The sequence below is a fragment of the Tupaia chinensis genome, unplaced genomic scaffold (assembly GCF_000334495.1).
Source record: "Tupaia chinensis unplaced genomic scaffold, TupChi_1.0 Scaffold143680_1, whole genome shotgun sequence".
NCBI lineage: Eukaryota > Metazoa > Chordata > Mammalia > Scandentia > Tupaiidae > Tupaia > Tupaia belangeri.
The window spans coordinates 47,697-72,911 of record NW_006203528.1 but is presented as its reverse complement, the minus strand read 5'-3'; the positions used below and the strand labels follow the sequence as shown (position 1 = coordinate 72,911).

Here is a 25,215-nt window from a genome sequence, read left to right as displayed (position 1 = left end):
CCCCCCCCCCCCCCGGCGGGGCGCCCGCGGTGAGGAAGCCGGCCCGACGCCAGCGCGTCGAAATGCTGGGCGACGCCGCGGGGGCTTGTGGGGCGCCGCCAGCCACCCGCCGCTCACCCCGCCGCCGCTGACCGCGCCGATGCCGTCGAACTCCCGGCCCAGCCCGTCGGAGTCGTCGAGTACGTACGCGCCGCCGGGCGCCAGCAGTGTGCCCAGCAGCAGGGGCAGCGCGGCGCGGCACGCCGAACCCGCAGCGGCCGTCATGACTTGCCCTCGGCGTTGCCGGGGACCCTCGAGTAGGCGCTCAGCCATTGTGTGGGTCACATGACTCTTGCGCCCCAAGAGGCGAGTTTGGTCGCCGCCATGATGGAGAAGGGCAGAAAGCCGCTGACGCCGCCGTCGCCATTTTGAGTGCGGGTCACCGGCGCGCTTACCGGCGCTGTAGTGTAGAGGGCGGGCAGAGCAAACCTGATTTTGTCGCTCACGCGTCACTGATGGGGCTTGGGCCATCACGTGGACTCACTTGGCGGCTTTACTTCCGGCCTCAGCTCCTGGAGCCTTGAAGCGAAAGGAACGAGGATGTCCAAGGCACAACCGAGGAAGTATGGCCGTTAGTGGCCCACCATGGACCTCCTCCCCATCTCAGGACGCACCTACCTGGAGCTGATCTATAGCAGAGCAGCCAAAGGACCAGACTTGAAGCCCCAGTCCCAGTTTTAAGCTGTTCACCTTGGTTATTCATTTAGCTTTCAGAGCCTGGGCCGTCTCTTATGTAAAATGAAACAAGAGCATTTGGCATGGGGTACACATAATTTAACGAGATAAAAGTAAGGTACCAGGTACTCAGTGAATCATAGTTGAATTCATTCACACTTGCCAAAGGTTGGCTGAAAGAGTTTTGCTTTCTGGTAACTACCCTGGAAAATTCAGGGCTTTTAGGCTTGAAGAAATTAATATGCCACCCCAAAATATGCTACTCTAGTATATTGGCAGTTTTGAATTAAAGACACTTTAAAAATAATTAAATAAAAGCAGATGTAAGTTCACTCTTTTTTCTTTTCCGTTTCAGTTTGCGAAAGGATACATACGCTCTCCAGAGAGAGAGAGACGGAGTGAGAAAGCACCACATGGGGAATGGTTACTGTAAACCCTTCTCTATTTTTCCCTTTTTGCAGATTTGGGGTATGCATGCACATGTACCAGGAAATTTTTTTTAAGCTGCAAAGTCCAGAACCAGAAACAATTCAGTCGGGCTTGTGGGAACCAGCTGCTTTAACCACACCACTGGCTAGCATTATTCTGTTTTTTAAAAGCAAATGAATTTATGTTAAAGATGTCCTCCTATTAAAAAAAAAAATTATTAAGGGCAGAAAGTTAAAACCAAGGGAAAGCTGGACAAACCTTGTTAAATCTACCTTTATCTTCCTACTTACTTATCTACCTAATTAAATACCCTAACCCAAGCCCTTTGGCTTTATTATGCTTTTCAACTTACTACTTTTTGTCCAGTTCTGTAGACGAGAATGACTGCCTGTGATTGCCTCTGACTGCTTTTTGGCGTTCCTTTTCCTAATCAGTACTCTAGAACCACATAAATAAATGTGTATGTTTCTCTCCTTTTAATCTACTTTATGCCTGATTAATTTTTGGACCTAACCTGGACTGCTGGGGAGTTGGGATAGAGGTAGAATTTTGACTCCTTACAGCCTTGTAAACTGTCTCCCACTCAGGTGAAATGATCCAAGGTGGATAAGCCTGTATTGACAGAACAGTCGTGAATTGCCTTGGGATTTCTATCATTGGCTGAAATTTTCCATTAATTTATTACTAATAAAAAAGGGACTCCCAATAGGCTGCAGACAAAGCTTTTCTGGTCTCTCGAACAGAATATGTAATTGATTATCCGTGCCCACTCAAGGCTGAGTCACACCAGAATGGCAAGGTCAAGACCTGGAGACGTTATGATACCTGAGGCTTTGTCTCCAGCGGCCTATTTAGAATCTGATTATTTTGCCCTTAACCCCAAATCTAAATTTAAGTTTCAGGACCCTGCGCTGGCCCTGTGGCCTAATGGTTAAGAGTTAGATCCCACACAGTCAACTGCTTGGTTCCAGTCTTGGTCTCGGCAGCTTGGAAAACATACCTGGCATTGTGTACAAAAGTGCCTGACAGGATGGAGAAATGAAGGAGAGGGGTTGCAGTGTGACTACATCCTTTTAGGGGTTCCTTTCTTCCTCTCCCTCTCTCTGGCAAGCACACATGCCCGCTAGCAAAATGAAAATGTTTCAGAATCACAGTTATATTAGGAGACCTAATCTCTGTCTGGGAAAACCCATATCTCCCTCATTGGGTTTATGGGATATCCCTAAATTCTTAATAGTAGGTTATGTTTCTCTTCTTTTTAAAATATGCCTATTCTGGGGGGAACCAGCAGTTAGCGTAATGGCTATGTCGCTAGACTCCCACGTAGTCAACCGCGGTTCGCGTCCCAGACCCGGTGGCTTAAAACTCACGCTGGGCACGGGTGCGTGCATGCCCAAGATCCCAAGAGGAGAATAGAGGAGAAGGGATTGCGGCGTGACCATCCCCTCTGGGGGGTGATTTCTTGCTTTCTGTCTCTATGTCTCTCTCTGTCTGTCTGGCAAGCGCACGCGCCCTATAGTGAAAACCTCTCCAAAAAAAAAAAAAAATGCCTATTCTGGATTACCAAGGATAGTTCGGGCTTACATGTATTGTTCCAACATAATTTTTGTTTGTTTGTTTGCTATAGAGCATGTGTGCTTGCCAGAGACAGACAGACAAACGGAGAGGGAAAGTGAGAAATCACCCCCCACACACACACCCCAAGGCATATGGCCACACAACAATCCCTTTTCCATTCTCCTCTCGCAATTTTGGGCATGCACGCACACATACCTGACTTGATTTTTTAGATGCTGGGTCCAGGACCTGAATGGTAGGTATAGCTGACCATGTGGGATCCAGTGCCTACACCTCCACTCTTATCTATCTTCTGGCCCTCCAACATATTTATCAATAGTGCCCTTTTCACTCTCAGAAATGTTCCTTTGTGGGTGATAAGTTATGTAGTCTATGCACAGGCCACTTATACTTTCTTTGGTTTCTTCTTTTCCAGCTACAGCACATATCTGAAGTCTCCGCCTCCCCAGCACCACCACAGAAATGAGTCAGGATTTACGTTTGCAGAACTATCCCAGATCCATTTGTTCTAACGTGATATTTTAAGCATGAGCTGACGCACCCACGGAAGCAAACTGTGGTTGCAAGTCAAGTAAATGTGAAGCTTCCTGCCAAACCTGAAACTTTATAGCTATGGTTTGCGTATAGCACATAGAGTCACAATAATGTGACTAGATGAGAAGTACCAAGGTGACACAAAGGAAAACACCATACTCACAAAATTAGGAAGTTAAAACCAGTACCCAGCGTACATCATCTTGCAGCACACCGTTGTGTCTTATACTTGTGGACGCCCACCACAGATCTTTGTGCAAGGTGAAGAATCTACAGAAGAGGAAACATAGAAGCTTTAACAGAAAAGATAGCCTCAGCCCTAGGAAGTACTGCTAGTTCCTGTTATTTCATATGCCAAAGTATGTAATTCCTTATTGGATAAAACATGTTGTTTCTACTTTCTAATTTATATTCAGGGAACATGAAACAAGTAAGTTTCTAATGTAAAGACAGTAAACATGAGCTAAGAAGAAGATCCTTGGAGGGCTGAGCACAGCATTCACATTTGCTCAGGATGTGAGGTAAAGGGAAATGGCAGTTATCTGATGAGGGATCTGAGTTTGGCCTCCCTTGCTTCTGTGGTTTTGGGGTCAGTGACATAAACAAAGCACGGAGAGAAAAGGAGAGTCCTAGTTCTCAAATGCCAAATGAGTTTAAAAAGTAATGACAATTTTTATCTTACATCAGAGATAGTTCTGAGTATCACAACTATCCGTCAGTCATGGCAAATCTCTTTTTTCTAATGTGAAAAACATCAAAATAGGGTAATCTCTTGAGAAAGATAAGAGATCTTGTCTTTTTAATGGAAATTTATTGCTAAAGTCAAAAAGCAGTCTGTTGCCTCACTTGATGCTTTACTTTTAGAAATCTGAGTTTGGCTGCCAAAAATTTTAAGGACAGAGGCCAAGTCTTTTGACTCTTTGAACTTTCTAAGCACAGTGTGTGACCCATGTCAGATACTCCACGTATGTTAGTTGAGTTGAACTTTAAAAATAAAACCACCGAATAATCACATAAAGGGATAAGAAGGACAGACAAATCATTTGCAAAAGGAGTTGGAAAGTACGTTCCCTGGGACACACAAAAAAGGGTAAAAAAAGCCTTTTCTCTTCATGAAATATCCTGTAACATCTGCTGTTTATCTGGTCTTTCAACTCTGGACATAAGTTGCTTGATTATAACTTTAAATTATAGCACTATGCTCAGTGACTTCTCCTTAAAATATGTGAAGGGGAAGACCAGCAGATGGTATAGTGATTACATCGCTGGACTACCAGATAGTCAACCACAGTTCAAATCCCGGACCGAGTGGCTTAAAATTCAAGCAAGGCACATGTGTGTGCATGCCTAAACTCCCAAGAGGAGAATGGAGGAGAAGGGATTTCAGCATAGCCATCCCCTTTGGGGAATGATTTCTCACTTTCTGTCTCTCTCTCTGTCTCTGTGTCTCCAGCAAGCACACATGCCCTATAGCCAAAATCCCTCTAATAAAATAAAATAAAATATGTGAAGGGGTTCTCTATATAAAGACAAGATAGTTCAGAGGGCAGAATCCACCTAATACAATAAATTATTTATTACTTATTGAATGTTTTGTTAAATACCTATAAATTGCTAAATGCAAGATAGTGGTTAGAACATTAGCCCTGGGACCACAGATGCTCAGCTTCAGATTTCTCTCCTACCACCGATGGACTATGTAATTTTAACCCAGTTACTTAATTTCTTTATGATTCATTTTACCCATCCACAAAATAGACATGATGATGGTAATGAGTCGATGTGAAGATAGACCAAATTAATATTCACATAGCGCTGAGAAGATTCACCAGCTATTTACCACATAAGTAGTAAAATAAGTGGCATATATATTTAACTAGTATCACATTTGAGTTTACTGCTATCTCCACAGTTGTGATGATCCTGAACAAAATGAATTATTCCTGTCTCTGAATTGGTCTAAATATTTGTTTTTAATTGAGATTTTTGCTAGAGGACATGTGTGCTTACCAGAGGGACAGAAAGTGAGAAATCACCCCCCAGGGAGGATGACCATGCTGCAATCCCTTCTCCTCCATTCTCCTCTCAGGATTTTGGGCACACACACACACATGTGACTGGCATGAGTTTTAAGCCACCAGGTCTGGGACTCCAATTGTGATTGACTGCTTTGGAGTTCAGCAACATAACAACTTTGCCATTAGTTGGTCCCAGTCTGAATATTTTTTAACAAGGCATTTTGGGAGTTTTTTGTTTGTGTTTGTGATGGTTTGTTTGTTTTGCCTACAGTCATTCAAACCCAGGCCTGATTCTTCAGGGTGAAAGTCTTGGTGGGAGGCAGAATTCTGTGTTCTTCCCAAGTAAAGGAGCCAGATTCTCCTCCTTTCTGCTACCAGCAGCATCAGCTCCAGCAGTGACCAGATTCCCTCATTCAGTTCCTGGAAACTGTAACTTTTACCTTGGAAAAGTGACCAGATACATGCATATTTGAGAAATCATGCCTGAGTCCAGAGGAAGATCAACATAGAGTCTCCATCAGAGGTGGCTTCAAGTGCCCACAGTGGTAAGGTCAGCAGCGCCCTTTTAACCTGAATGCTCCGACAGGTGGCCTGACTATCTTTTGTGCCTTTGCTGCTAGTCCATTTTTTAAGCCTGATTCTTAAGCCTCTGCATCAATTCTGTGCCAGATCTTGATTTCTAAGTCACCTATTTCCTGTCCAGGTTAGACACATGGTTTCCATTGCCTGAAACAAAGAATCCTGACAATACAGCTCTGGTTACAATCCAGAGGTGATGCCATCATCATAAAAACAATCTCAGACTGCAGGCCAGCAGATGGCATGGAGGTTAAGGCAGCTGGATCCCACATAGCCAACTGCATATTTTGAGTCCCAGACCAAGCAGCTTGATAAACATACTTGGCATGTATGGATGCATGCCCAAAATCCCGAGAGGAGAATTCCATGTGAAGGAGCCAGATGCTCCTCTGGGAGAAGGGATTACAATGTGACCATCAAGCCCTGGAAGGTGCTTTCTCATTTTCCTTTTTTCTCTCTCTCTCTGGTGTGCACACATGCCCTGTAACAAAAAGTTTTTTTGTTTTGTTTTTAATATTGGAAAAAAATCATTCTCAGACTCCACGTGTACACTTCCCCCACTTTAAAAACTGCCTTCACAACTGTAGTTCTTTTGTTGGTGACTGTTACTGTATAGATTTGCTCAATAATAGAGCTCCAGGGAGTTTTGGTGTCTTTCTATACTGCCCCTCTGATGTGTCTATTCTTCACATTGTCAAAAACCTACATTTTTGTATTCCTGTCAGGGAATGACTCTTAGAGCCCACCTAACCCCGAATCCTAGGCAGAAAGAAAATGACAGTATATGAGGTTCCTGTCACTCATAAAATTTTTAAAACCATTTAGTACAATGCCATCCAGCAACTATAATGTAAAGCACAGATGTAATTTGAAATTTTCTAGTAGCCATGATAATGAACCCAATTATTACTGAACCTGAGTTCATATGTCCAGTGCACTAGCAGAGTCAATAGTGAAGGTATCAGAGTTTGGGGTAGAGGAAGGTCTTTATTCAAAGTGAGGGACAGGAGCTACAAAATGGGAAACAAACAAAAGTCTCAAATCCATCCTGCTAGCTGCCCCAAATCAGGATTTTTCAGCTGAAACAAGGATAAGAGAGGAGGAAATGTGAGAGAATACTAGTCTTATTCTTAATAAGACTTTCAGTGTAAGCATCATCACACAATTATGCATTTTTTTTTCCTGTTTTGGTTTCAGTAAGACAAACTCATCAATTACCATCTTAGGGTCTGTTGACTTTTCTACTGCAGAAAAGAGAAACACTTTCTGTGGAGAGCTGTTTTTTTCTGTCTTAGCGCCATTTGATTGGAAAGTAGATTTTGACTGGGAAGCAGGGGATAGGGAGACGGGAGCTCTAGGCCAAAAGGCAGTGGTTCCCACTCCTCCCTCTCTATGGCTGCTTCAGAATCTACCACCCCAAGTCTGTCTGACTCGAAAAGACTGTCGTTTTCATCAAGTCCCACCTCTCTATCCTTGTCTTAGCTATAGGCTCTGATTTCTTAGGCAGAAGGGAGGTATACTCCTCCAGGGTGTTTGTGAGTCAAGTTACTAAGACAGCTGTGGGTTTTCCCAGAGAGCTTTGTCTCAAGCACTCTTTAATGAAATTTCACGGGGAGAAGGCAAAAACAGGAATCTGGTTAGGACCCTCTGTTGTATATCGTTTCCGGATTTGTTCTCCAACCTTGTTTTAGGTCTCCTCATTAATGGTTTCCTGCTCCAGGAACTAGAGGCATGTTTCCTGCACGAAATACAAGAAATGATATAACTGCTTGATATTAACTTTATCACCCCTAGCTTTTAACATAAAAGACAACATTTAGACATACATATCTTTCTCTTTAAACAATTATGTCCCCGTGTTTTACACCGACACTGATTGAATCCACTCCTTCTCTTACACTGTTTGTTCTTTATTTTACTCTATTATTCCTTATTTTATTTTATTCATTCTTTATTTTTTATTCTATTTATTCCTTAGCTTATTCTCAGGGAGTATCCACTTGCCTGTCTTTGTCATTCCCCCATTCTCAGGCCCCACGTTCAGGCTGTAATCTACATGGCTAAACACGTTTTTTCTAAGTGGAGAAGCTGTAGATTAAAAATAAACTTAAAACAAACACACAAAAACATACCAAAATAAAAAAAAATATATATATATATATAGAGAGAGAGAGAGTGAGCCCAACTTCTCTATTAAAAAGTATCTATGGCCCCAAACCAGTCCTAGGTTTATTCTTTTAAAAGACAAAAACATAGAAGAAAAAAATAATGTTAAAATACAAAACCAGTTGTTTTCAAATGTTAATTAGTTAAAGATAAAAAAAATTTTTAAATTTAAAAAATAAAAACCTAGCACCATGTAGTTCTATGTAAGTTTTTTCTAATCCTTTGGACAAATTCTAATTAAATACATATAACTTCCTTTAGATCAATACTGCTCTGCAGATTCAATAGCAACAGACAACTAATGTATTCACATGTTAATTGCATTCATTACCCTACAAATAACTTCTCACAAAAACCGCATTTCTACATGTGTTTAAAAGTCACCATGTTTGTTCAGATTGGCCAATCTCCACAATGTTCAACATATGGTCACTGTTAATCTCAAATTGCTAATTTAGGTGGGGTAAGCTGTTACCAACTAAAGCCTAAGAAAGAACAAAGAAAGGAGAAGGGAGAAAAATACTTCAATGTAATACTTGACCCCCCTAGGGCAAAGAGAAAGCATACTGTATGGTTTAATTCTAAGTTTTATTTATAATATTGGGCGGGGGTGAGGGAGAGTGGCAGTTACTAGTGCAGTGGCTAAGGTAGTTAGATCCCACATGGCCAACTGTGTGGTTCAGGTCCTGACCCTAGCAGCTTGAAAAAACACTCCATGCACATGTGAGTGAATGTCCAAAATCTCAAGAGAAGAATGGAAGTGAAGGGATTGCGGCATGGCCATTCCCTGAGGGTGATTTCTTGCTCTCTCTCATGAGCACATATGCCCTGTACTAATTACAATATAGAATGTTGCAGCCACATTAAAGCAAAAATCATACTTTGTTTAACTCCAAATATCTAAAATACTACCATTGTAATAGAGAATCAATATAAATATTTATTTTAAACATTTTTTGTTCATTTTTCATACTAAATTTTCAAAAACCTAAGCATATTTTACATGCATAACACATCTCAACTAGGATGAGCCACATTACAAGTGCTTGATGATCATGTGTAGCCTGTGGCTCCTGCCTATATTGTACTGAACAGCTCTGGTGTATCTCAGGCCTAGACACACTTATTAAATGTTCATCCCTGACTCTAAACATAAGGTTGTTCAATACCTAATATTAGTTGTTAGGACTGCTGTAACAATATAACACAGACTGGGTGGCTTTAAATACAGAAATTTATTTTCTCACAGTTCTGGAAACTAGAAGACCAAGATCAAGGTGGAATAGATTCAGTTTCTCCAGAGGTCTCTCTTCTTGGCCGTCTTCTTGCTGCGTCCTAACATGGTCTTTACGCTGGACGCAGGCATCCCTGGTGTGTCTTTATATGCCCAGTTTCCTTTTCCTTTTTCTCTTTGTGTTTTCAAATTAATCAATTTATTTTAATTGGCAAATAAAAATTGTATGTATTTATCATTTACCACATGCTTTTTAAAAAATATGTATACATTATGGAATAATTAAATTGATTTAATGGACATATGCATTGCATTATGTCATATACTTTTTGTGATAAGAAAACTTAAAATCTACTCTCTCAGCAGTTTGCAAGTCTACAGTACATTCTTATAAGTGTAGTTACCATGTTAAGTGATCAACATCTTCTCAACACCTCTATCCCAACTGGCCCTTGATAACCACCATTCTACCCTCTACTTTTATGAGTTCAACTTTTTTAGATTCCATATGGTATGTTTGTGTTTGTATCTTTGTTATTTCACTTAACAAGTGTCTTTCAGGTTCATCCATGTTATTGCAAATGATGATTTCTTTCTTTTTAAAAGATAAATAGTATATAATTGTGTTTATATATCAAATTTCCTTAATTCATTCATCTGTTGATGGACACTTGGGTTGATTCTATACCTTGTCTATTGTAAATATTGGTGCAATGATCATGAGAGTACAGATTTCTCTTCAACATGCTGATTCTATTTACTTTGGATTATACCCAGTAGTGAGATTGCTAAATTATATAGTAGTTCTACTTTTAATTTTTTGAGAGACTGCCATAGTTTTCCTTAATAGTTGTATTAATTTGCATTCCCACTAACAAAATCCAAAGGTTCATTTTTCTCTATATTTTTGCCAACACTTGTTATCTTTCCCTTTTTTGATAATTGCATTTATTATAGGTATGAGTTAATATCTCATTGTGGTTTTAATTTACATTTCTCTTATTATTAGTGATATTGAACATTTTTCATATACCTGTCGGTCATTTGTATGTCTTCTATTGGGAAATGCTCATTCAGATCTATTTTTAATTGGGTTATTTTCTTGCTATTGCTTCGTCTGAATTCATTATGTTTTAGATATTAACTGCTTACATGTACAGGTCACATATATTTTCTCCCATTCTGTAGGTTGTCTCTTCACTGTTTTCTTTGATGCATGCAAGATTTGTTTAGTTTAATGTAATCTCATTTGTCTCTTTTCTCTTTTGTTGCCTGTGTTTTTAGAGTCATATCAAAAATTACTGTCTAGACTAATATCATGGATCTTTTTCTCTGTTTTCTTCAAGTAGTTTTTCAGTTTCAGGTCTTATGTTTTAGTCTCATTCTATTAGTTGATTTTTGTAAGTGGTGTGAGATAAGATTCTAATTTCATTTTCTGCATGTGACTATCTACTTATCCCAACACCATTTATTGAAAAGACTGTCTTATCTCTATTGTATGTTCTTGACACCTTTGTCAAAAATCAATTGACAAGAGACCAGCGGTTGGTGTAATGGCTATGTCACTGGACTCCTATGTAGTTGACCACAGCTTGAGTACCAGACTCAGTGGCTTAAACTCACACCAGGTGCATGTGTGTGTGTGCCCAAGATCCCGAGAGGAGAATAAAGGAGAAGGGATTGCAGCATGACCATCCACCCAGAGAGTGATTTCTCACTTTCTGTCTGCCTGTCTCTCTCTGCCTTTCTGGAGAGTGCATGCACCCTATAGCAAAAACCTCTTAAAAAAAAAAATCAATTGACAGTAAATGCATGGATTTACTTCTGAGCTCTCTGTTCTGCTGCATTGATATACATGTCTACTTTTGTGTCTGTACTATGCTGTTTTGACTACATTAGCATTGAAGTAGATTTAAAAGTCATGCAGAGTAATATTTCTATCTTTGTTCTTTTTGCTCAAGATTGTTTTGGCTAGTCATCATTACTTTCAGTTCTTTATGAATTTTATGATTATTTTTTCTATTTCTAGAAAAAAATGTTATTCGAATTTTGATATGGATTGCATTGCCTCTGTAGATTACTTTGGGTAATATGGACATTTTAACAATATTAATTCTTCCCACTTTTCATTTATGTGTTTCCTCTTCAATTTCTTTGATAAGTGTTTTATAGTTTGCAGTGTAAAGATCTTCTCCTTGATTGAATTTATTTCTACATATTTAATTTTTTTACTTACTTATTTGTAGCTATTATAAGTTCAATTATTTTCTTCATTTCCTTTTTAGATACGTTGTTGTTAGTGTGTATGCTAATAACAAGAGTAGACATCATTTTCTCATTCCTGATCCTAGAAGAAACACTTACAGCTTTTTGCTTCTTAGTATGATGTTAGCTGAGGGTTTGTCATATATGCACTTTATTGTGTTGAGCTATGTTCCTTCCTCACCAAGTTGTTGAGAGTTTTTTGTCTTGTTTTCTTTTGTTTTTGTTTTTTTTTTAGGTTTTTTGCCATAAGGTCTATGTGTTCACCAGAGAGAGAGACAGAGACAGAGAGGGAGGGGAGTGAGAATTCATCCCCTAAGGGTCAATGGCCACTCCACAATACCTTTTTCCTCCATTCTCCTCTCAGGACTTTGGTTACACATGCATACAAACCCAAACTACAGTCAGCCATGGAGAATCCAGCACATTAACCTCCATGCCACCTGCTGGCTCCTTGTTGAGAGTTTTTTGTATGAAAGGATGTTGAATTTTTTTCAAATGTTTTTTTCTGAACCTTTTGAAATGCTTATATGAGTTTTGTCCTTTATTAATGTGGTGCATCATATTTATCAATTTGTGTATGTTGAAATATTCATGCAGTCCTAGAATAAATCCACTTGATCATGGTGAATGATCCTGTTAATATGCTATTGGATGCAGTTTCTTAATATTTTGTTCAAGATTTTGACATCTATGTTCATCAAGAATATTAGCTGTTCCATCCCTGTTCGGGCGCCAGGTGTCCCGACCCGGGGGGACAGTCGAGCAGGTTTCCTGAGTGAAGGAGTGAGAGCCGGGACAAGGGGCCTAGTGTTACAGCATGGAGACGACAGTGTCGTCCGTTTATTGTGGTCAGCACGGTACAGCACAGAGACGACGCAGTGTCACAACTCTTAAGGGTCGCATCGTCTACCGTGAGCAGCACGGAGACAATGCAGTGTCACAGCTCTTAAGGGTCGCGTCGTCTACTGTGAGCAGCACAGAGATGACACAGTGTCACAACTCTTCAGGGTCGTCCAGATATACACATTGGTGGGCCGTGATTGGTTGAATGAAGGATAGCAAAAGGTGGGTTATGATTGGTTGCTTTGTGGACCAATCATGAGGTACCCGGATATGCAAATCTGAGGGATTCTAAGCACACCGATTTGCTATGTGAAGTGGCCAATCAGAGTGTGGTGTTGAAGGTGAGGTTTTTTTGAAGGGGAGCCAATTGTGGCCTTTGTAATTGTTTGCTCTCTGAGCCTAAGGTAGCAATAGTAAGAGACTCTTGAAAAATGGCCTCAGCAGACTCGCTGGTGCACAGCCTCCCACAATTAGCCTGTAATTATCTTTGCTCATAGTGTCTTTGTCTGGCTTTTCTCTCAGGATAATACTGGGCTTGTTAAATGAGTTTAGAAGTATTTCTCCTCTTCTTTAACTTTTTTTTTTTGTTTTTTTTGAGAGTTTTTCACTGTAGGGCGCGTGCGCTCGCCAGACAGACAGAGAGAGACATAGAGACAGAAAGCGAGAAATCACCCCCCAGGGGGGATGGTCACGCCGCAATCCCTTCTCCTCCATTCTCCTCTCGGGATCTTGGGCACACACGCACACGCGCCCGGCGTGAGTTTTAAGCCACCGGGTCCGGGACACGAACCACGGTCGACTACGTGGGAGTCCAGCGACATAGCCATTACGCTAACTGCTGGTTCCCTCCTCTTCTTTAACTTTTAGAAGAATTTGAGAGTTCTTTAAATATTTGGTAGAATTTATTGGTGCATCCACAGGTTCTGGGCATTTCTTTCATAGGAGATATTTTATTATTGATTTAATCCCCTTACTCATTATTGGCTGGTTTAGATTTTCTATTTCTCCATGATTCAGTCCTGGTTAAGTTGTATGTATCTGGGAATTCATTTTTTTCTAGTTTATCAAGTTTCCTCTTTCTATAAGTATGTCAATCAGATTGGATTAGGGTCCATGCTTAGGTCTTTATTCTAAATTAACTACTTCTTAAATGCCCTCTCTCCAAATAAAATCACATTCTGAGGTACTGAGGATTAGAACCTCAACATAGGAAGTTTGAGAAGGGACACAATTCAGTCCATAACAACATCTCACAGAGGACCTGTCAGCAGCAGATTATGCTCTTGCACTGCCTGCCCCATGGAGAAGTTAGAACAGAGCAGACCCACATTCTCTTCCCCTTTTTTCCCATGGGAGGCTCAGATGCTGCCACTGGCCACTGTTGGGTGTATAGTTTGTGGTCACAGAAAACCAGAAAACTGACTGGCCAGGAAGGTTTTGAGTAACGGCTGTTTGGCTTTATCTCACCATTGTGTTGTAACATCACACTGACTCTGTGCTCTGAAAGTTCCAACTGTTTAATCCTGTGGTTGAAAACACACTGTTGTTGTATTTTCTTAACTAAATAAGAAACGCATGTCTTCAAAGTCGGTAAACTTATTGTTACATAGATTTAGCAAAACTTTAGCATAGGCCAACCACAGTTTTCTCCTATTTAAACAAGAGAAGTGAAAGTTTGATGTATTTTTTTAAACTACATCCCCTTTTTAAGATCAAAATGCATAGATATTTGATATGAATATGAAAATACCCTTTTCATAAAAGCAGAGTATAATCTGTGTAGGTAAAATTAGAGTGTGAGAGTCATGAAATACTCATATATGGAAACCCCAAATAAGCAATGTGCAAACCCAAGCAAATACGAGAATTTTGGATTAGAGTTATGAGAGCTGAAATCATTACTTTCATTTTTGTAACAATTAAAAGCTTTTAGTATGAATTTTGCACACAATATTTAAATTTTTCACTACCTTAATACTGATATAAAGGATTCTGAATTTTTAAGTTATAATATGCTAACTTGCTGTACAAAGTCAGGTACTTTATAAATGTAAGGTATTATTATTCTCAATGAAAAAAGTACAAAAAACATCAAAAACCTTTACATTCCTGATATATCCTGATTAATTCCATCCAAGATGAAAAATCTTGGTTATATCACACAATCTTTTCCATCTCTAGGTAGACACATACCCCACCAACAGCAACCCTTAATGTCCTTTTACAAATATAGACTCAAAATGTCCTGATTACAGTCTTTAAAATTAAATTTTTCATCTGAATTAATTTTGTCCTTACAAAATAATATTTTATAATTTTATGTAATTATAAATAAAAGTTTATAAGGGCAAGGTTCAAAAGTGATGTCTCTGATGTTGTTATATCTAGAAAGTGGAATGTTCTAGGACCTAATTTTATTTCATATTAAACTGCTTATAGATTTGACAAAAACTTTTTTAAGAATTATTTTATTTAACCATTTATTTATTTATTCTTAATTTGACCAGAGAGGGACAGAGTAAGAGAGAGAGAGAGAGAGTGAAAAATTAAGCTTCCAGGTCTAGGACTCAAACCATGGTCAGCCATGTGGGAGTCCAGTGTCCTAACCACCATGCCACCTGCCGGCCCCTTGACATTAACTTTTAATTTATTAAAATACTACATGACATTGTTTTTAGTTTTGCTATAAGGCATTTGTACTTGCCAGAAAGAGAGAGAGAGAGAGAGTTAAAGCAAGAAATCACCCTTCAAGGGGGATGGCCACACCATAATCCTCTCCCCTCCTTTCTCTTCTTGGGATTCTGGGCAGTCCCACACACGCCCTGTGTGATTTTCAAGCCAACAAGTCTGGGACTTGAACCTCTCAGTCTACCAAGAAGAATCCAGCACCTCAAACTCCATATCACCTGCCAATCCCTTTACTTTTTGTGATAACAACCGATGTCTCTTGCAAATAAGTTTTCAAGTTTTATAAAATTATTTGCTTAAAGCCAGTTACTTCAACTGGTTTTTGGCAATCTCTGTCTTCTATTCCAAGAAGAGAATCAAAGGAGAAACTTGCTCTCCAAATTTCTATATGTCGAATACCATATAGTACCTCAAAAAAAGGGAAAAAAAAAAAAAGGAAAGAAAAGAAAAGAAAAAAAATTTACAAAGTTGGCTACCTTAGCCTCCGTGGTCATTTTTATTAAACAACAAAACATCCATCATTTAAAACTCAGCTCCCATTTTCTCTTCTCTGTTTCATTCCCAGAAACTCTGTCTCTCTGAAACAGACTATAACATTCTCTGCTTTCTCAAATATCCAAGTGACTTCGTTCCTCTCTAGGAGTTCTTATCCATTTTGCCATTGCATTATGGTGATTATTGATCATGCCTGTTTCCTTTACTTAGTAATAAGCTTTTCTGGGGTAGTAGGCAGGCATTGCCCAGCACAGTACCCTAAAAATATAATAAATAGACTTATGTTAGTCCAGATTTGGTGGCTCACAAAGGTAGTGTACTGATCTGCAGTACTAGAAACCACATGGTCAGCCATGGGTTCAGATTCCCCACCTGGTCAACCCCAGACATATCAGGTGTGTGGTCATCCCCAGTATTCTGTAAATTAGAGAGCTGAGGAGGAGGATCACAATATCATAAGACACTGTCAAGGGTGACTCTTTCTCTCTCTCTCTCTCTCTCTCTCTCTCTCTCTCTTTCTCATGCATGCACATGTACTCTCGACCATGAACAAAATAAATAAACCTTTTAAAAACATACAATAGGTTGGGGACAGCAGGTGGGACAGCAGTTATGTCACTAGACTGTCATATAGTTGATTGCAGTTCAAGTGTCAGACCCAGTGGTTTGAAAATCACGTGTGTTTCTGTGCATGCCAAGATCCCAGAAGAAGAATGAAGAAGGGATTGCAACATGGGCATCCCTCCTGGGGGGTGATTTCTCATTTTCCCTCTCACTGTCTCTGTCTCTCTCTATCTCTCTCTCTCTCTGGTGAATGCACATCCCCTAAAGCAAAAACCTCCTAAATAAAAAAGATACAATAGGCATACATATTGATGGACTACATGAATGAACAAATGGATAAAATATCTAGTATGAAGAGACTTCAAAAGGGTCATTTAAAAAATTGAAATTAAAGTATGAGTTTATTTTGGTGGAAAAAAATTGATATCCATGCATAACTTTTCATATACACATTTTCATGAACCTTTTTAAAAAATCCTTGTAAATGTTCTATTTAGTTAAAGCACATGTAATATCAGTACACCTTTGTCATTAAGATGCCAACAGAAAAGTGAGGTATGAAAACTACACTATAATAAATGGTAAACATATTTTTAAAGTATTAAGAGATTTATTTTGTTCAAACTTGGCGAATGTCTGCTCTTCTCATTAAGAAGCTACTTCCTCATTGGTTTATGATGAAATGAGCGCAATTTCCTTTCCCCTCAACAGTGCTGGTTTCTCTTTCGATGCAAGCAGATTTATTAGACTCCTCAGTCAATGAAAGTATCACCCGAAGAAACGCGGGTAAGTATAAGATTAAAGAATTAAATAAGATTTGCAAGTAGATAACATACTTAGGCGTGATTGTCAACTGTGTTCCACAGCATTGGATCTGGGGTGGGCTGTATAAATATGGTGATGCAATGCATTATGAGCAAGAAAAACACATGGTTTCCTCTATTCTGAGCAGGGGTAAAGGGATGGCAAAACTTAACTTTAGGAACAATTAGGTAAAACTGTGAATATTGAAAAGAAGTATGTTTTTACCCCATTTCATTTTCAGAAAATAGAGTATTGGCAAACTTCATTAAGTGTTTAGGAAGAACTCTATAAGCTCTCGGCTGTAGAGCCATCTGGCATCATTTCCTCATCAGTACTATGATTAAGTAATACATTCTATACTCATCAAACATAGTGTGAAATTAGAAAAGATTATTTCCAGTAAATGTCAATTTATAATTGTTATGAAATGACTGTCAGTTCCTGAAACATAGGACAGTCTTTGTAAGTAGCTATTAGACTAATCAATGAAAGCAAACATGTCCTATAACATTGTAGAAAACATTTTAATTTTGGTAATTGTTGATGACTTGTACTATTTTTAAAGCTGATTAAGAATGCATATACTTTAATATTTCGTAGAATGTCTTTTTTGGCATTTGGTAAAAATTTAAACAAAAGGTTTAAATTCATCCAAATTTCTCAGTGTTGGTTCTAACACTGTTTTCCCCAAAGTTTTATTGAATTAGCCAAAATAGTATCTGAAAATACAAATAAATAAGAAGTATGGATTCCTTTTTTTTAAAAAAAAACTCATAACCACAAAAATTAAATGAACAACTATTACTTTAATAGAACAACAGATCTTGGATTTGTTTATGTGTGACATGTTACACTCTGAGTGCATCTCTTCTATGCCTTGGCTCAATGGCAAAGATAAGTTATCTCCTTTCAGGAAATGTAGGGGACAGCACAAAGAATGGCAGCAGATTACCGCTATGGCCAGCAAAGCCACAGTATCTGCGTGTAATAAAACACATGCCATGTTTCATGTGCTAAGTATGTGGCTTTGTCTCATTTCAACAACTCTTTGAAATGGATGCTAATTTACACAGGTGAGAATCAGCACTTAGGTGAAAAAACCTGTATGGTCACAGATCACCCAAGGACTATTGAAAGGTTTTCAAACTGCCTCCAGAGCCCATGGTCATAACAACAAGCCCACATGACTCCATTGCTCAACAGAGAAAAGACCCATTATCGGGCCTCATCATGCCATTCTGTCCTGTGGTTGTTTTAGTCAGGACAGGGAACTCTCACAGCTAGAGAAATTAATTCTATTGAGAACTTCATAAAGCTTCCTGAAATCATTTTTTCCTTTGTATCCATCTTATTTTTTAAGCAAAAAGATGCATATTTGTTGGATGATATGGACAAAGGCGGAAGAGATGTCCACTGCCCATCACCCAACTCTCAGTCTTTGTCTTGAGAGAAAATATTTTCATGGTTCAGCTGTTCTCCCTCGAGGTATGAGCCTCGTGTTAGATGTGAGATCATGCATGTGACAGCTCCATTTTCAGTAACTTATTCAATCTTTTGTTCATCTCAGACTTTATTCTAATATCATTTTCCTTCTTCAGTTAAATCCTCTACAGATTTCTTTGAGAGAATTTTTGGGGTTAATTTTATCAGTACAGTTCATCCAAAATGTCCCAATAGTTGCTCTTAGCCTTGAAAATTAGTTTTGTTGGGTATATAATTATAGGATGACATGTTTTCTTAGAAATTTAGAGCTATTAATTATCTGCCTTGTATTTTCATGACTGGCATTGAGAAGTCATTTGTGAATCTAAATTCCATCTTTTGTAGATAGTTCATCTTTCTTCTGGCTCTTTTTTTGTTAGTCTTTGATGATCTTCAGTTTCACTGCAATGTGTCTAAGTATATAGCTTTTCCTTTTTGTTTATTTTTAACATAATGTAGAATTTTCTAGGCTTCATGAATCTTAGAATTCCAAGTTTTCCATCGATTCCAGAAAGCTCTCAATCATTACTTTTGCAAATATGACCTAGTCTCTCTTTTTATCTTTATGGAATTCCATATATACAAATCTAAACCTCTTTATTTTTTGTCTCCCTGGTTTTTTCCCATTACTTTTACAATCTGATAATTTTGTGTTCTTTCTGCTCTATCTTGCAATAGACTAATTCTCTCTTCAGCTGGATCTAATCATTTGGTTAATCCCTGTGTTGATTTTAAATTTAAATTATTATGTTCTTTTATTTCTGGAAAGTCTACTTCAATCATTTAAAAAATATTCCTAGTATTTTTAAGTAGTCTTTTGCTCCTTACTCACGTGTTCAAATTCTTTCTTTTATTCCTTTAAACATATTAACCACACTTGCTTTATGTTACAGATATATTGGGTCATTGGGAAAGTCATGATGCAGTTTTGCATAAAAAAATATATTCATGCCTTTCTCAATGACCTAATGTTAATTTTCTCTCTAAAACTTTTTTGGGGCCCTCTGCTTTCTTGTTTCGGCTCAATTTAATACATAGAGGTGTGTGTGTGTGTGTGTGTGTGTGTGTGTGTGTTTGTGTGTGTGTGCTTGTGTGTGTATGTGTGTGTGTGTGTATGTCTTTGAGGCCTAGATTGAGAGAGACTTTTTCAAGGGAGGATTGTTTACTTCTTCTAGGTACTAAGGATTTATTTATCCATTTATTTTACATAGTCAAACCTTATTTTGGGTGAATTTATTTCCATAAATATTTAAATTATGTATTTATAGTGTTGGTTTGTTTCCCTGAATTATTTTTTAATACGAGGAATAATAAAATCATATTACTTCTTAGGAAGACAAATAGGTAAAACAGAGGTTATTGTCTGTCAATATGCTTTAACATCCCATCACCTACAGCCTTATGATTCTACTGTTTAACTTTTTGTATATAATACGATATACATGCATATCAATGCACATATCCCCTGTATGTACAGTTTGATAAGTTTTTATAAGCTGAGAAAATTCATGGAACCAGTACCCATATCAAAACAGTTACCAAAATCTCAGAAGTCCCCCTCATGCCAGTTCCTTCCCAAAGGTAACCACTACTTTGGCTCCTAACAGCATAGATTAGCTGCCTGGTTTTTATCAGATATTTATACTAGTTCATGTCTGTCTTTTTCTTTCCTTTTTAAAAAGAATTATTTCTTTAATTTTATTTATTATTTTTTAATTTGCTGTAGTTCACATGTGCTCGCCAGAGAAAGAGAGAGAGAGAGGAAAGAGAGAAAGCAAGCTGCCAGGTCAGGGACTTGAACTAGTCAAGTCCATGTAGAAGTCCAGTAGGAGTCTAGCACCTCAACCATCAGGATACCAGTTCCCCCCAGTGTCTGTCTTTTTTCTATCACTCAACACTAAGTTTGTAAGCTTCACTCATGTGATTGCATGTAACAATGTTTTATCATTTTCATGGATGTAAAGATTTCAATTGTGTTAATTTACCAATTTACTTATCTATTCTATTGCTAATAGGTGTTCTAGTCGAGCTATTTTACAAATGGTGCCACTGTGAACATCTGATTCTAGTACATGTCTTTTGTAAACACATATATGTATGTATTTGTGCTGAGTACATACCTAGAAGTGGAATTTCTAAATCACATGGTAGGCTTAAGTGCCAGTTTTCCAAACAACAGTGTATGAGTCTAGGTAGTCTACATCTTCACCAACACTTAATTTTTTTTTTTTTCATTTCATTTATTCTGGTGGGTGTGAAGTGGTCTCTCATTGTGGTTGTACTTTGTATTTCCCTGATGACTAATGAAGTTGAGTACATACGTTGGCCTAAATTTTGTGGGGCCAGACTAACAGTGTGAACTCAGACTCTGTTTCCAAGTGAGGACCTGCCAGGAATATTCAGAAAAAAAGTTTACGTTATAGTTCCTCACATTAATCAAGCTGAAGCAGAAAACTTGCCTGTTTTTCTCTGCTGTCTGAAAGCGTCTGTGGAATTTATTTAACTCCCTCGTTTACCTTGTCCCTGAGGATAGGGCCCCTGGATCTCAATGTACCTGGGTTGGCCGAGGCGCCTTTCTCACCTTATGGGCCCAAATGTTGTCCCTAGTTCCTCTGATCCAGAGGCTCTAATCAATTTCTCTAGGTCCACAGATGCCTCCAGAATATCCAGTTCACTTACTGTTCATGTACTCCCCTCATCTCAGCTCTTTTTCTCTATCACAATTGTTTTTCCTCTCCAGAAGGTTCCCTAGAGACTTAAATGGCTGTTTTGCACATTTTGTTCATGTTTGGGTGTAGACAAATGAGAAGATTTCGGGAGTTTAGTTCTCCATTTAAAGAGTGACATGTAATATGCACTTGGATTTGTTTTACTCTACTAGGAAAATCCTGTGCCCTCTGATGATAGATCTCTTCTGCCTAGAATTCATCAGTACTTGGAATAAAAGTTCTGATGCCTGGTCTAGATGCCTCTAAAGCTTTTCTGTGAAGATCTCCATTAGGTGACTCATCCAACACCAACGGGTTTCACTAGCAATGGAATATGGAGCACGGTATTTCTCTACTCTAGCATGGAAAAAAGGATGAATCCTAGCTACTATATATGACATCATAGCTCTGTAAAGAAACAAACCTAATAAACAATCAGATAGACAGGTGGAGAAGGATGATCCCAAGAGTATGCCCCAAATTGAGAATGTCCTGTCCTCTCATTTATAAAGCATAAGAATGATAGTGAGTTAGCCCCCAAAGGAAGCAAAAGGGTAAAGAGAAGAGGTAGCATTATCTAACTGTATTGTTTTGGCAAGTTACTCTATTTCAAAATTCTACAACTTTATCATATTTCTTATGAAAACATTTCCTAGGCTAATAAAGTAATTTTTGAAAGTGCCTTATACCTAAATCATATAGAGAAGTATAATAAAAAAAAATTTTTTTGGAGAGGTTTTCGCTCTAGGGTGCGTGCGCTCGCCAGACAGACAGAGAGAGACATAGAGACAGAAATCGAGAAATCACCCCCCAGGGGGGATGGCCACGCCACAATCCCTTCTCCTCCATTCTCCTTGCAGGATCTTGGGCACGCACGCACATGCGCCTGGCGTGAGTTTTAAGCCACCGGGTCCGGGATGCAAACCGCGGTCGACTACGTGGGAGTCCAGCGACATAGCCATTATGCTAACTGCTGGTTCCCAAGTATAATAAAAATTTGAAAGTGTGTAATATATGATTTATCATACACTCAAAGGCTCTTATTGATCATAAACAAATCATTGAGTTTTCTATCCTTAGCTGCTAAAATGGCTTAACTTTAATTTTGTTATGTATAATGAGAAATAAAATCCCCTCTAATATAGCAATCTCTCCAGTAATTTTTAAAAATATTTAAATAAAATATATAGAGATTTTTAACAGCTCTTGACATGTCACTATTCTCCTGCCCCAGCCTCTCGGTTAAGTAGGACCACAGGTGTGTACCACTGTGTCCAGCCTGTTTAGGTTGGTCTGGGAACCTAAACTACACATCCCATGAGGCCTCAGCGTCCAAGTAGCAGTGTCTTAGCACAACCACAGCTGAGCCTTTTGAGTAATTCTTATATGAAATATCTCAACCTGATTTTATTTATTTAAGTCAGATAATTAAATTATGTTCCTATTTTTAAATACCTTTATTGTAATTTAATGCATTTTCATTATCTTCAATAATGAAATCAAAATGTTGTTTCAAAATCATGATCATGATGAAATTATGTATCTTTTAACCATCTAAACTATTCTGGTTCATCTTTTATTACAGAAACAAGGTATCTTTTAAAAAGATGTCAGTCTCTGAAAATAAAGCCTTATGTATTGGGGATGCCAGGTGCCATGAGGTTGAGGCACCGGACTTCCACATGTCCAACCATGGCTCAAGTCCCAGATCTGGCAGCTTGCTTTCTCACTTCCCCTCTCTCTCTCTGGTAAAATTAGAAAGTAATAAAATAATAAATAAAATTAAATAATTATTTTTTAAAAGCCTTGTATATTCATGTTTGCATCAATGTTCTATTAGATTCATGAAGAAAAACGAACTGGGACAACACTCCATGGATGCTTAGGGACACCCCAGAAAATCTTTGAAGGTTCTTTGTCAGCGTTCTGGGATAATGAACACATGGACCTTTATTTGTTAAATTCAGTTGATGGCTTGAGCTAGCTCCCAGAAGTCTAGATTCTGACTTCCAGACATTGATGTTTGTGGGAAATTTATCTTTATCTGTACTTCAAAAGCATTGGTGAATTAATTAGAGCTTTTGAAAACAAAGAAAAAACGGAAAAATAAATCTTAATAAAGATAATTCAATGTTGGATACAAACAGTAAGGTAAACTTACTCTTCTGTTTGACTTCAAAGTAACAGAATTGCCATCCCCAAAAGGAAAAATGAACAGCACCTGTATTGGAGAACAGCATAACCTGGAACACTATTTGTTTCCTGTTGTTTATATCTTTGTAATTATAGTCAGTGTTCCAGCCAACATCGGATCATTGTGTGTGTCTTTTCTACAAGTGAAGAAGGAAAATGAACTAGGAATTTACCTCTTCAGCTTATCACTGTCTGATTTGCTATATGCATTAACTCTCCTTCCGTGGATTGATTATACTTGGAATAAAGACAACTGGACTTTTTCTCCTGCCTTGTGCAATGGAAGTGCTTTCTTAATGTACATGAACTTGTATAGCAGCACAGCCTTCCTCACCTGCATCGCTGTAGACCGGTATTTGGCAGTTGCCTATCCTTTGAAGTTTTCTTTTCTAAGGTCAAGAAGATTTGCATTCATGGTCAGCATAGCCATCTGTGTATTAGAAGCCATCTTCAATGCTGTGATGTTGTGGAAAGATGAAACAGCCACTGAATATTGCAATGCCAAAAAGTCCAATTTTACTTTATGCTATGACAAATATCCTTTGGAGAAATGGCAAATTAATCTCAGCTTGTTTCGGACATGTTTCGGCTTTGCAGTACCTCTGATCATTATAATGATTTGCAACCGGAAGGTCTACCAGGCTGTGCAGCATAATCAAGCCACAGAAAACAGCGAAAAGAAGAAAATCATAAAACTACTTATTACTATCACATTGACTTTTGTCTTATGCTTTATGCCTTTTCACGTGATGTTACTGATTCGCTGCATTTTAGAACACGATATGAGCTTTGATGACCACCAAAGGTCTGGGAAACATACTTTTGCAATATACAGAATCACAGTTGCATTAGCAAGTTTAAATTGTGTTGCTGATCCAATTCTGTACTGTTTTGTAACCGAAACAGGAAAGTCTGATATATGGAATATACTGAAATTCTGCACTGGGAAGCATAAGAAATCACAAAGACAAAAGCAAGGCGTATTTTCTGTATCTACGAGAGATACTATGGAACTAGAGATCCTGGAATAGAAAAAAAAAAGAAGGTGGGAGTGGTTATGCTTTATAGTATTATATCATCGATTTTGCATTATGGACAGGAAATCTAGCATGAGAGGAGACTAAAGTTTCTAAGTGAGTATTTTAATCTTGTCAAATGGAAATAGGCTACAAGTATGTTGTTTAGCTCGCTCCCTGACTTCTATTAAATGAGGTTTATTAAATAAAAATGTAATATTTCCCTAATGACTCAGAGTGATTACTGTTAATGGTAATTATTTTTGCTTCTATGCTATAATCCTTCATAGGTTAGGGAGATACGTAAGACTGTGTGTCTTTAAGTCAGGAGCCTTTGTGTCTGGTTTTTTATGATTTTTCTCAGACTTTGTTTAGATTCCAGGCTGTCAGTTCTCCAAACTCTATGTCCCTGTCTCCAACAACCCCAGCTACTGAATCCTGCCAGTGATCTTCTCATTCACTAACAAACATTATTTGAACCTACTCTGTGTACTATACTAGGTTTTGCCTAAGTACTGGGGTGGGAGAAGAAATGGTCTCATAACACCTTAGGAAGTTTACATCAGTTTGGAAACACCATCCCCAAGCATGAAAATGTCTATATAAAGTCAAAGTAAATAGGCTCTGAGTTTGATTTTGATTTCTTTTCCATTTTAGCTGCAAGATTACCAGAAGTTTTATCTCTAGAACAACAGTTATATTAAATCTTATACTCAGAGGCTTCTTGGTGCATTTAGAATATGTAGAGAGTCTTTATATATATTTTTTTGAATATTCACTGTAAAACTTGTAGAAATTACTATGCCTAGTTTTAGGTAGGCACTTGGTAAACATTTTTTTTTCCTATTCCAAGTATTTTTAAGATTTTAAAAAAATAATTATTTACTTAATTTTATTTTTGTATG

General features: G+C 38.3%; 2 protein-coding genes across 11 annotated transcripts in view; one reads left to right on the top strand and one right to left on the bottom strand.

Moving 5' to 3' along the window:
* The window catches only part of GALC (galactosylceramidase), a 63,398-nt gene extending 62,864 nt beyond the window's left edge, over nucleotides 1-534 (bottom strand). For all 3 annotated transcript variants that reach the window (XM_006164702.3, XM_006164701.3, XM_014582616.2), the window contains exon 1: nucleotides 118-534. In XM_006164702.3, coding sequence (XP_006164764.2) covers nucleotides 118-510 — 393 coding nt within the window. In that variant the 5' untranslated portion in view covers nucleotides 511-534. The remainder of the gene's footprint in view (nucleotides 1-117) is intronic.
* On the top strand, nucleotides 122-24,533 carry GPR65 (G protein-coupled receptor 65). Of its 8 annotated transcripts, none has more exons than XM_027766783.1 (5): nucleotides 660-772; nucleotides 3,137-3,614; nucleotides 16,819-16,893; nucleotides 22,687-22,849; nucleotides 22,942-24,533. In XM_027766783.1, the coding sequence occupies exon 5, from the start codon at nucleotides 23,312-23,314 to the stop codon at nucleotides 24,323-24,325; it is 1,014 nt and encodes a 337-aa protein (XP_027622584.1). In that variant the 5' UTR covers nucleotides 660-772; nucleotides 3,137-3,614; nucleotides 16,819-16,893; nucleotides 22,687-22,849; nucleotides 22,942-23,311; the 3' UTR covers nucleotides 24,326-24,533. The 8 variants fall into 8 exon arrangements, with proteins under 8 accessions (XP_027622580.1, XP_027622579.1, XP_027622584.1 ...); XM_027766784.1 differs by lacking the exon at nucleotides 22,687-22,849 and adding an exon at nucleotides 21,275-21,394; XM_027766779.1 differs by lacking the exons at nucleotides 660-772; nucleotides 22,687-22,849 and adding an exon at nucleotides 122-179.
* Nucleotides 24,534-25,215: the final 682 nt, after the last annotated feature.

Coding starts and splice junctions, on each gene's coding strand:
- GPR65 (XM_027766779.1), top strand. CDS start 23,312: ATGAACAGCACCTGTATTGGAGAACAGCATAACCTGGAACACTATTTG.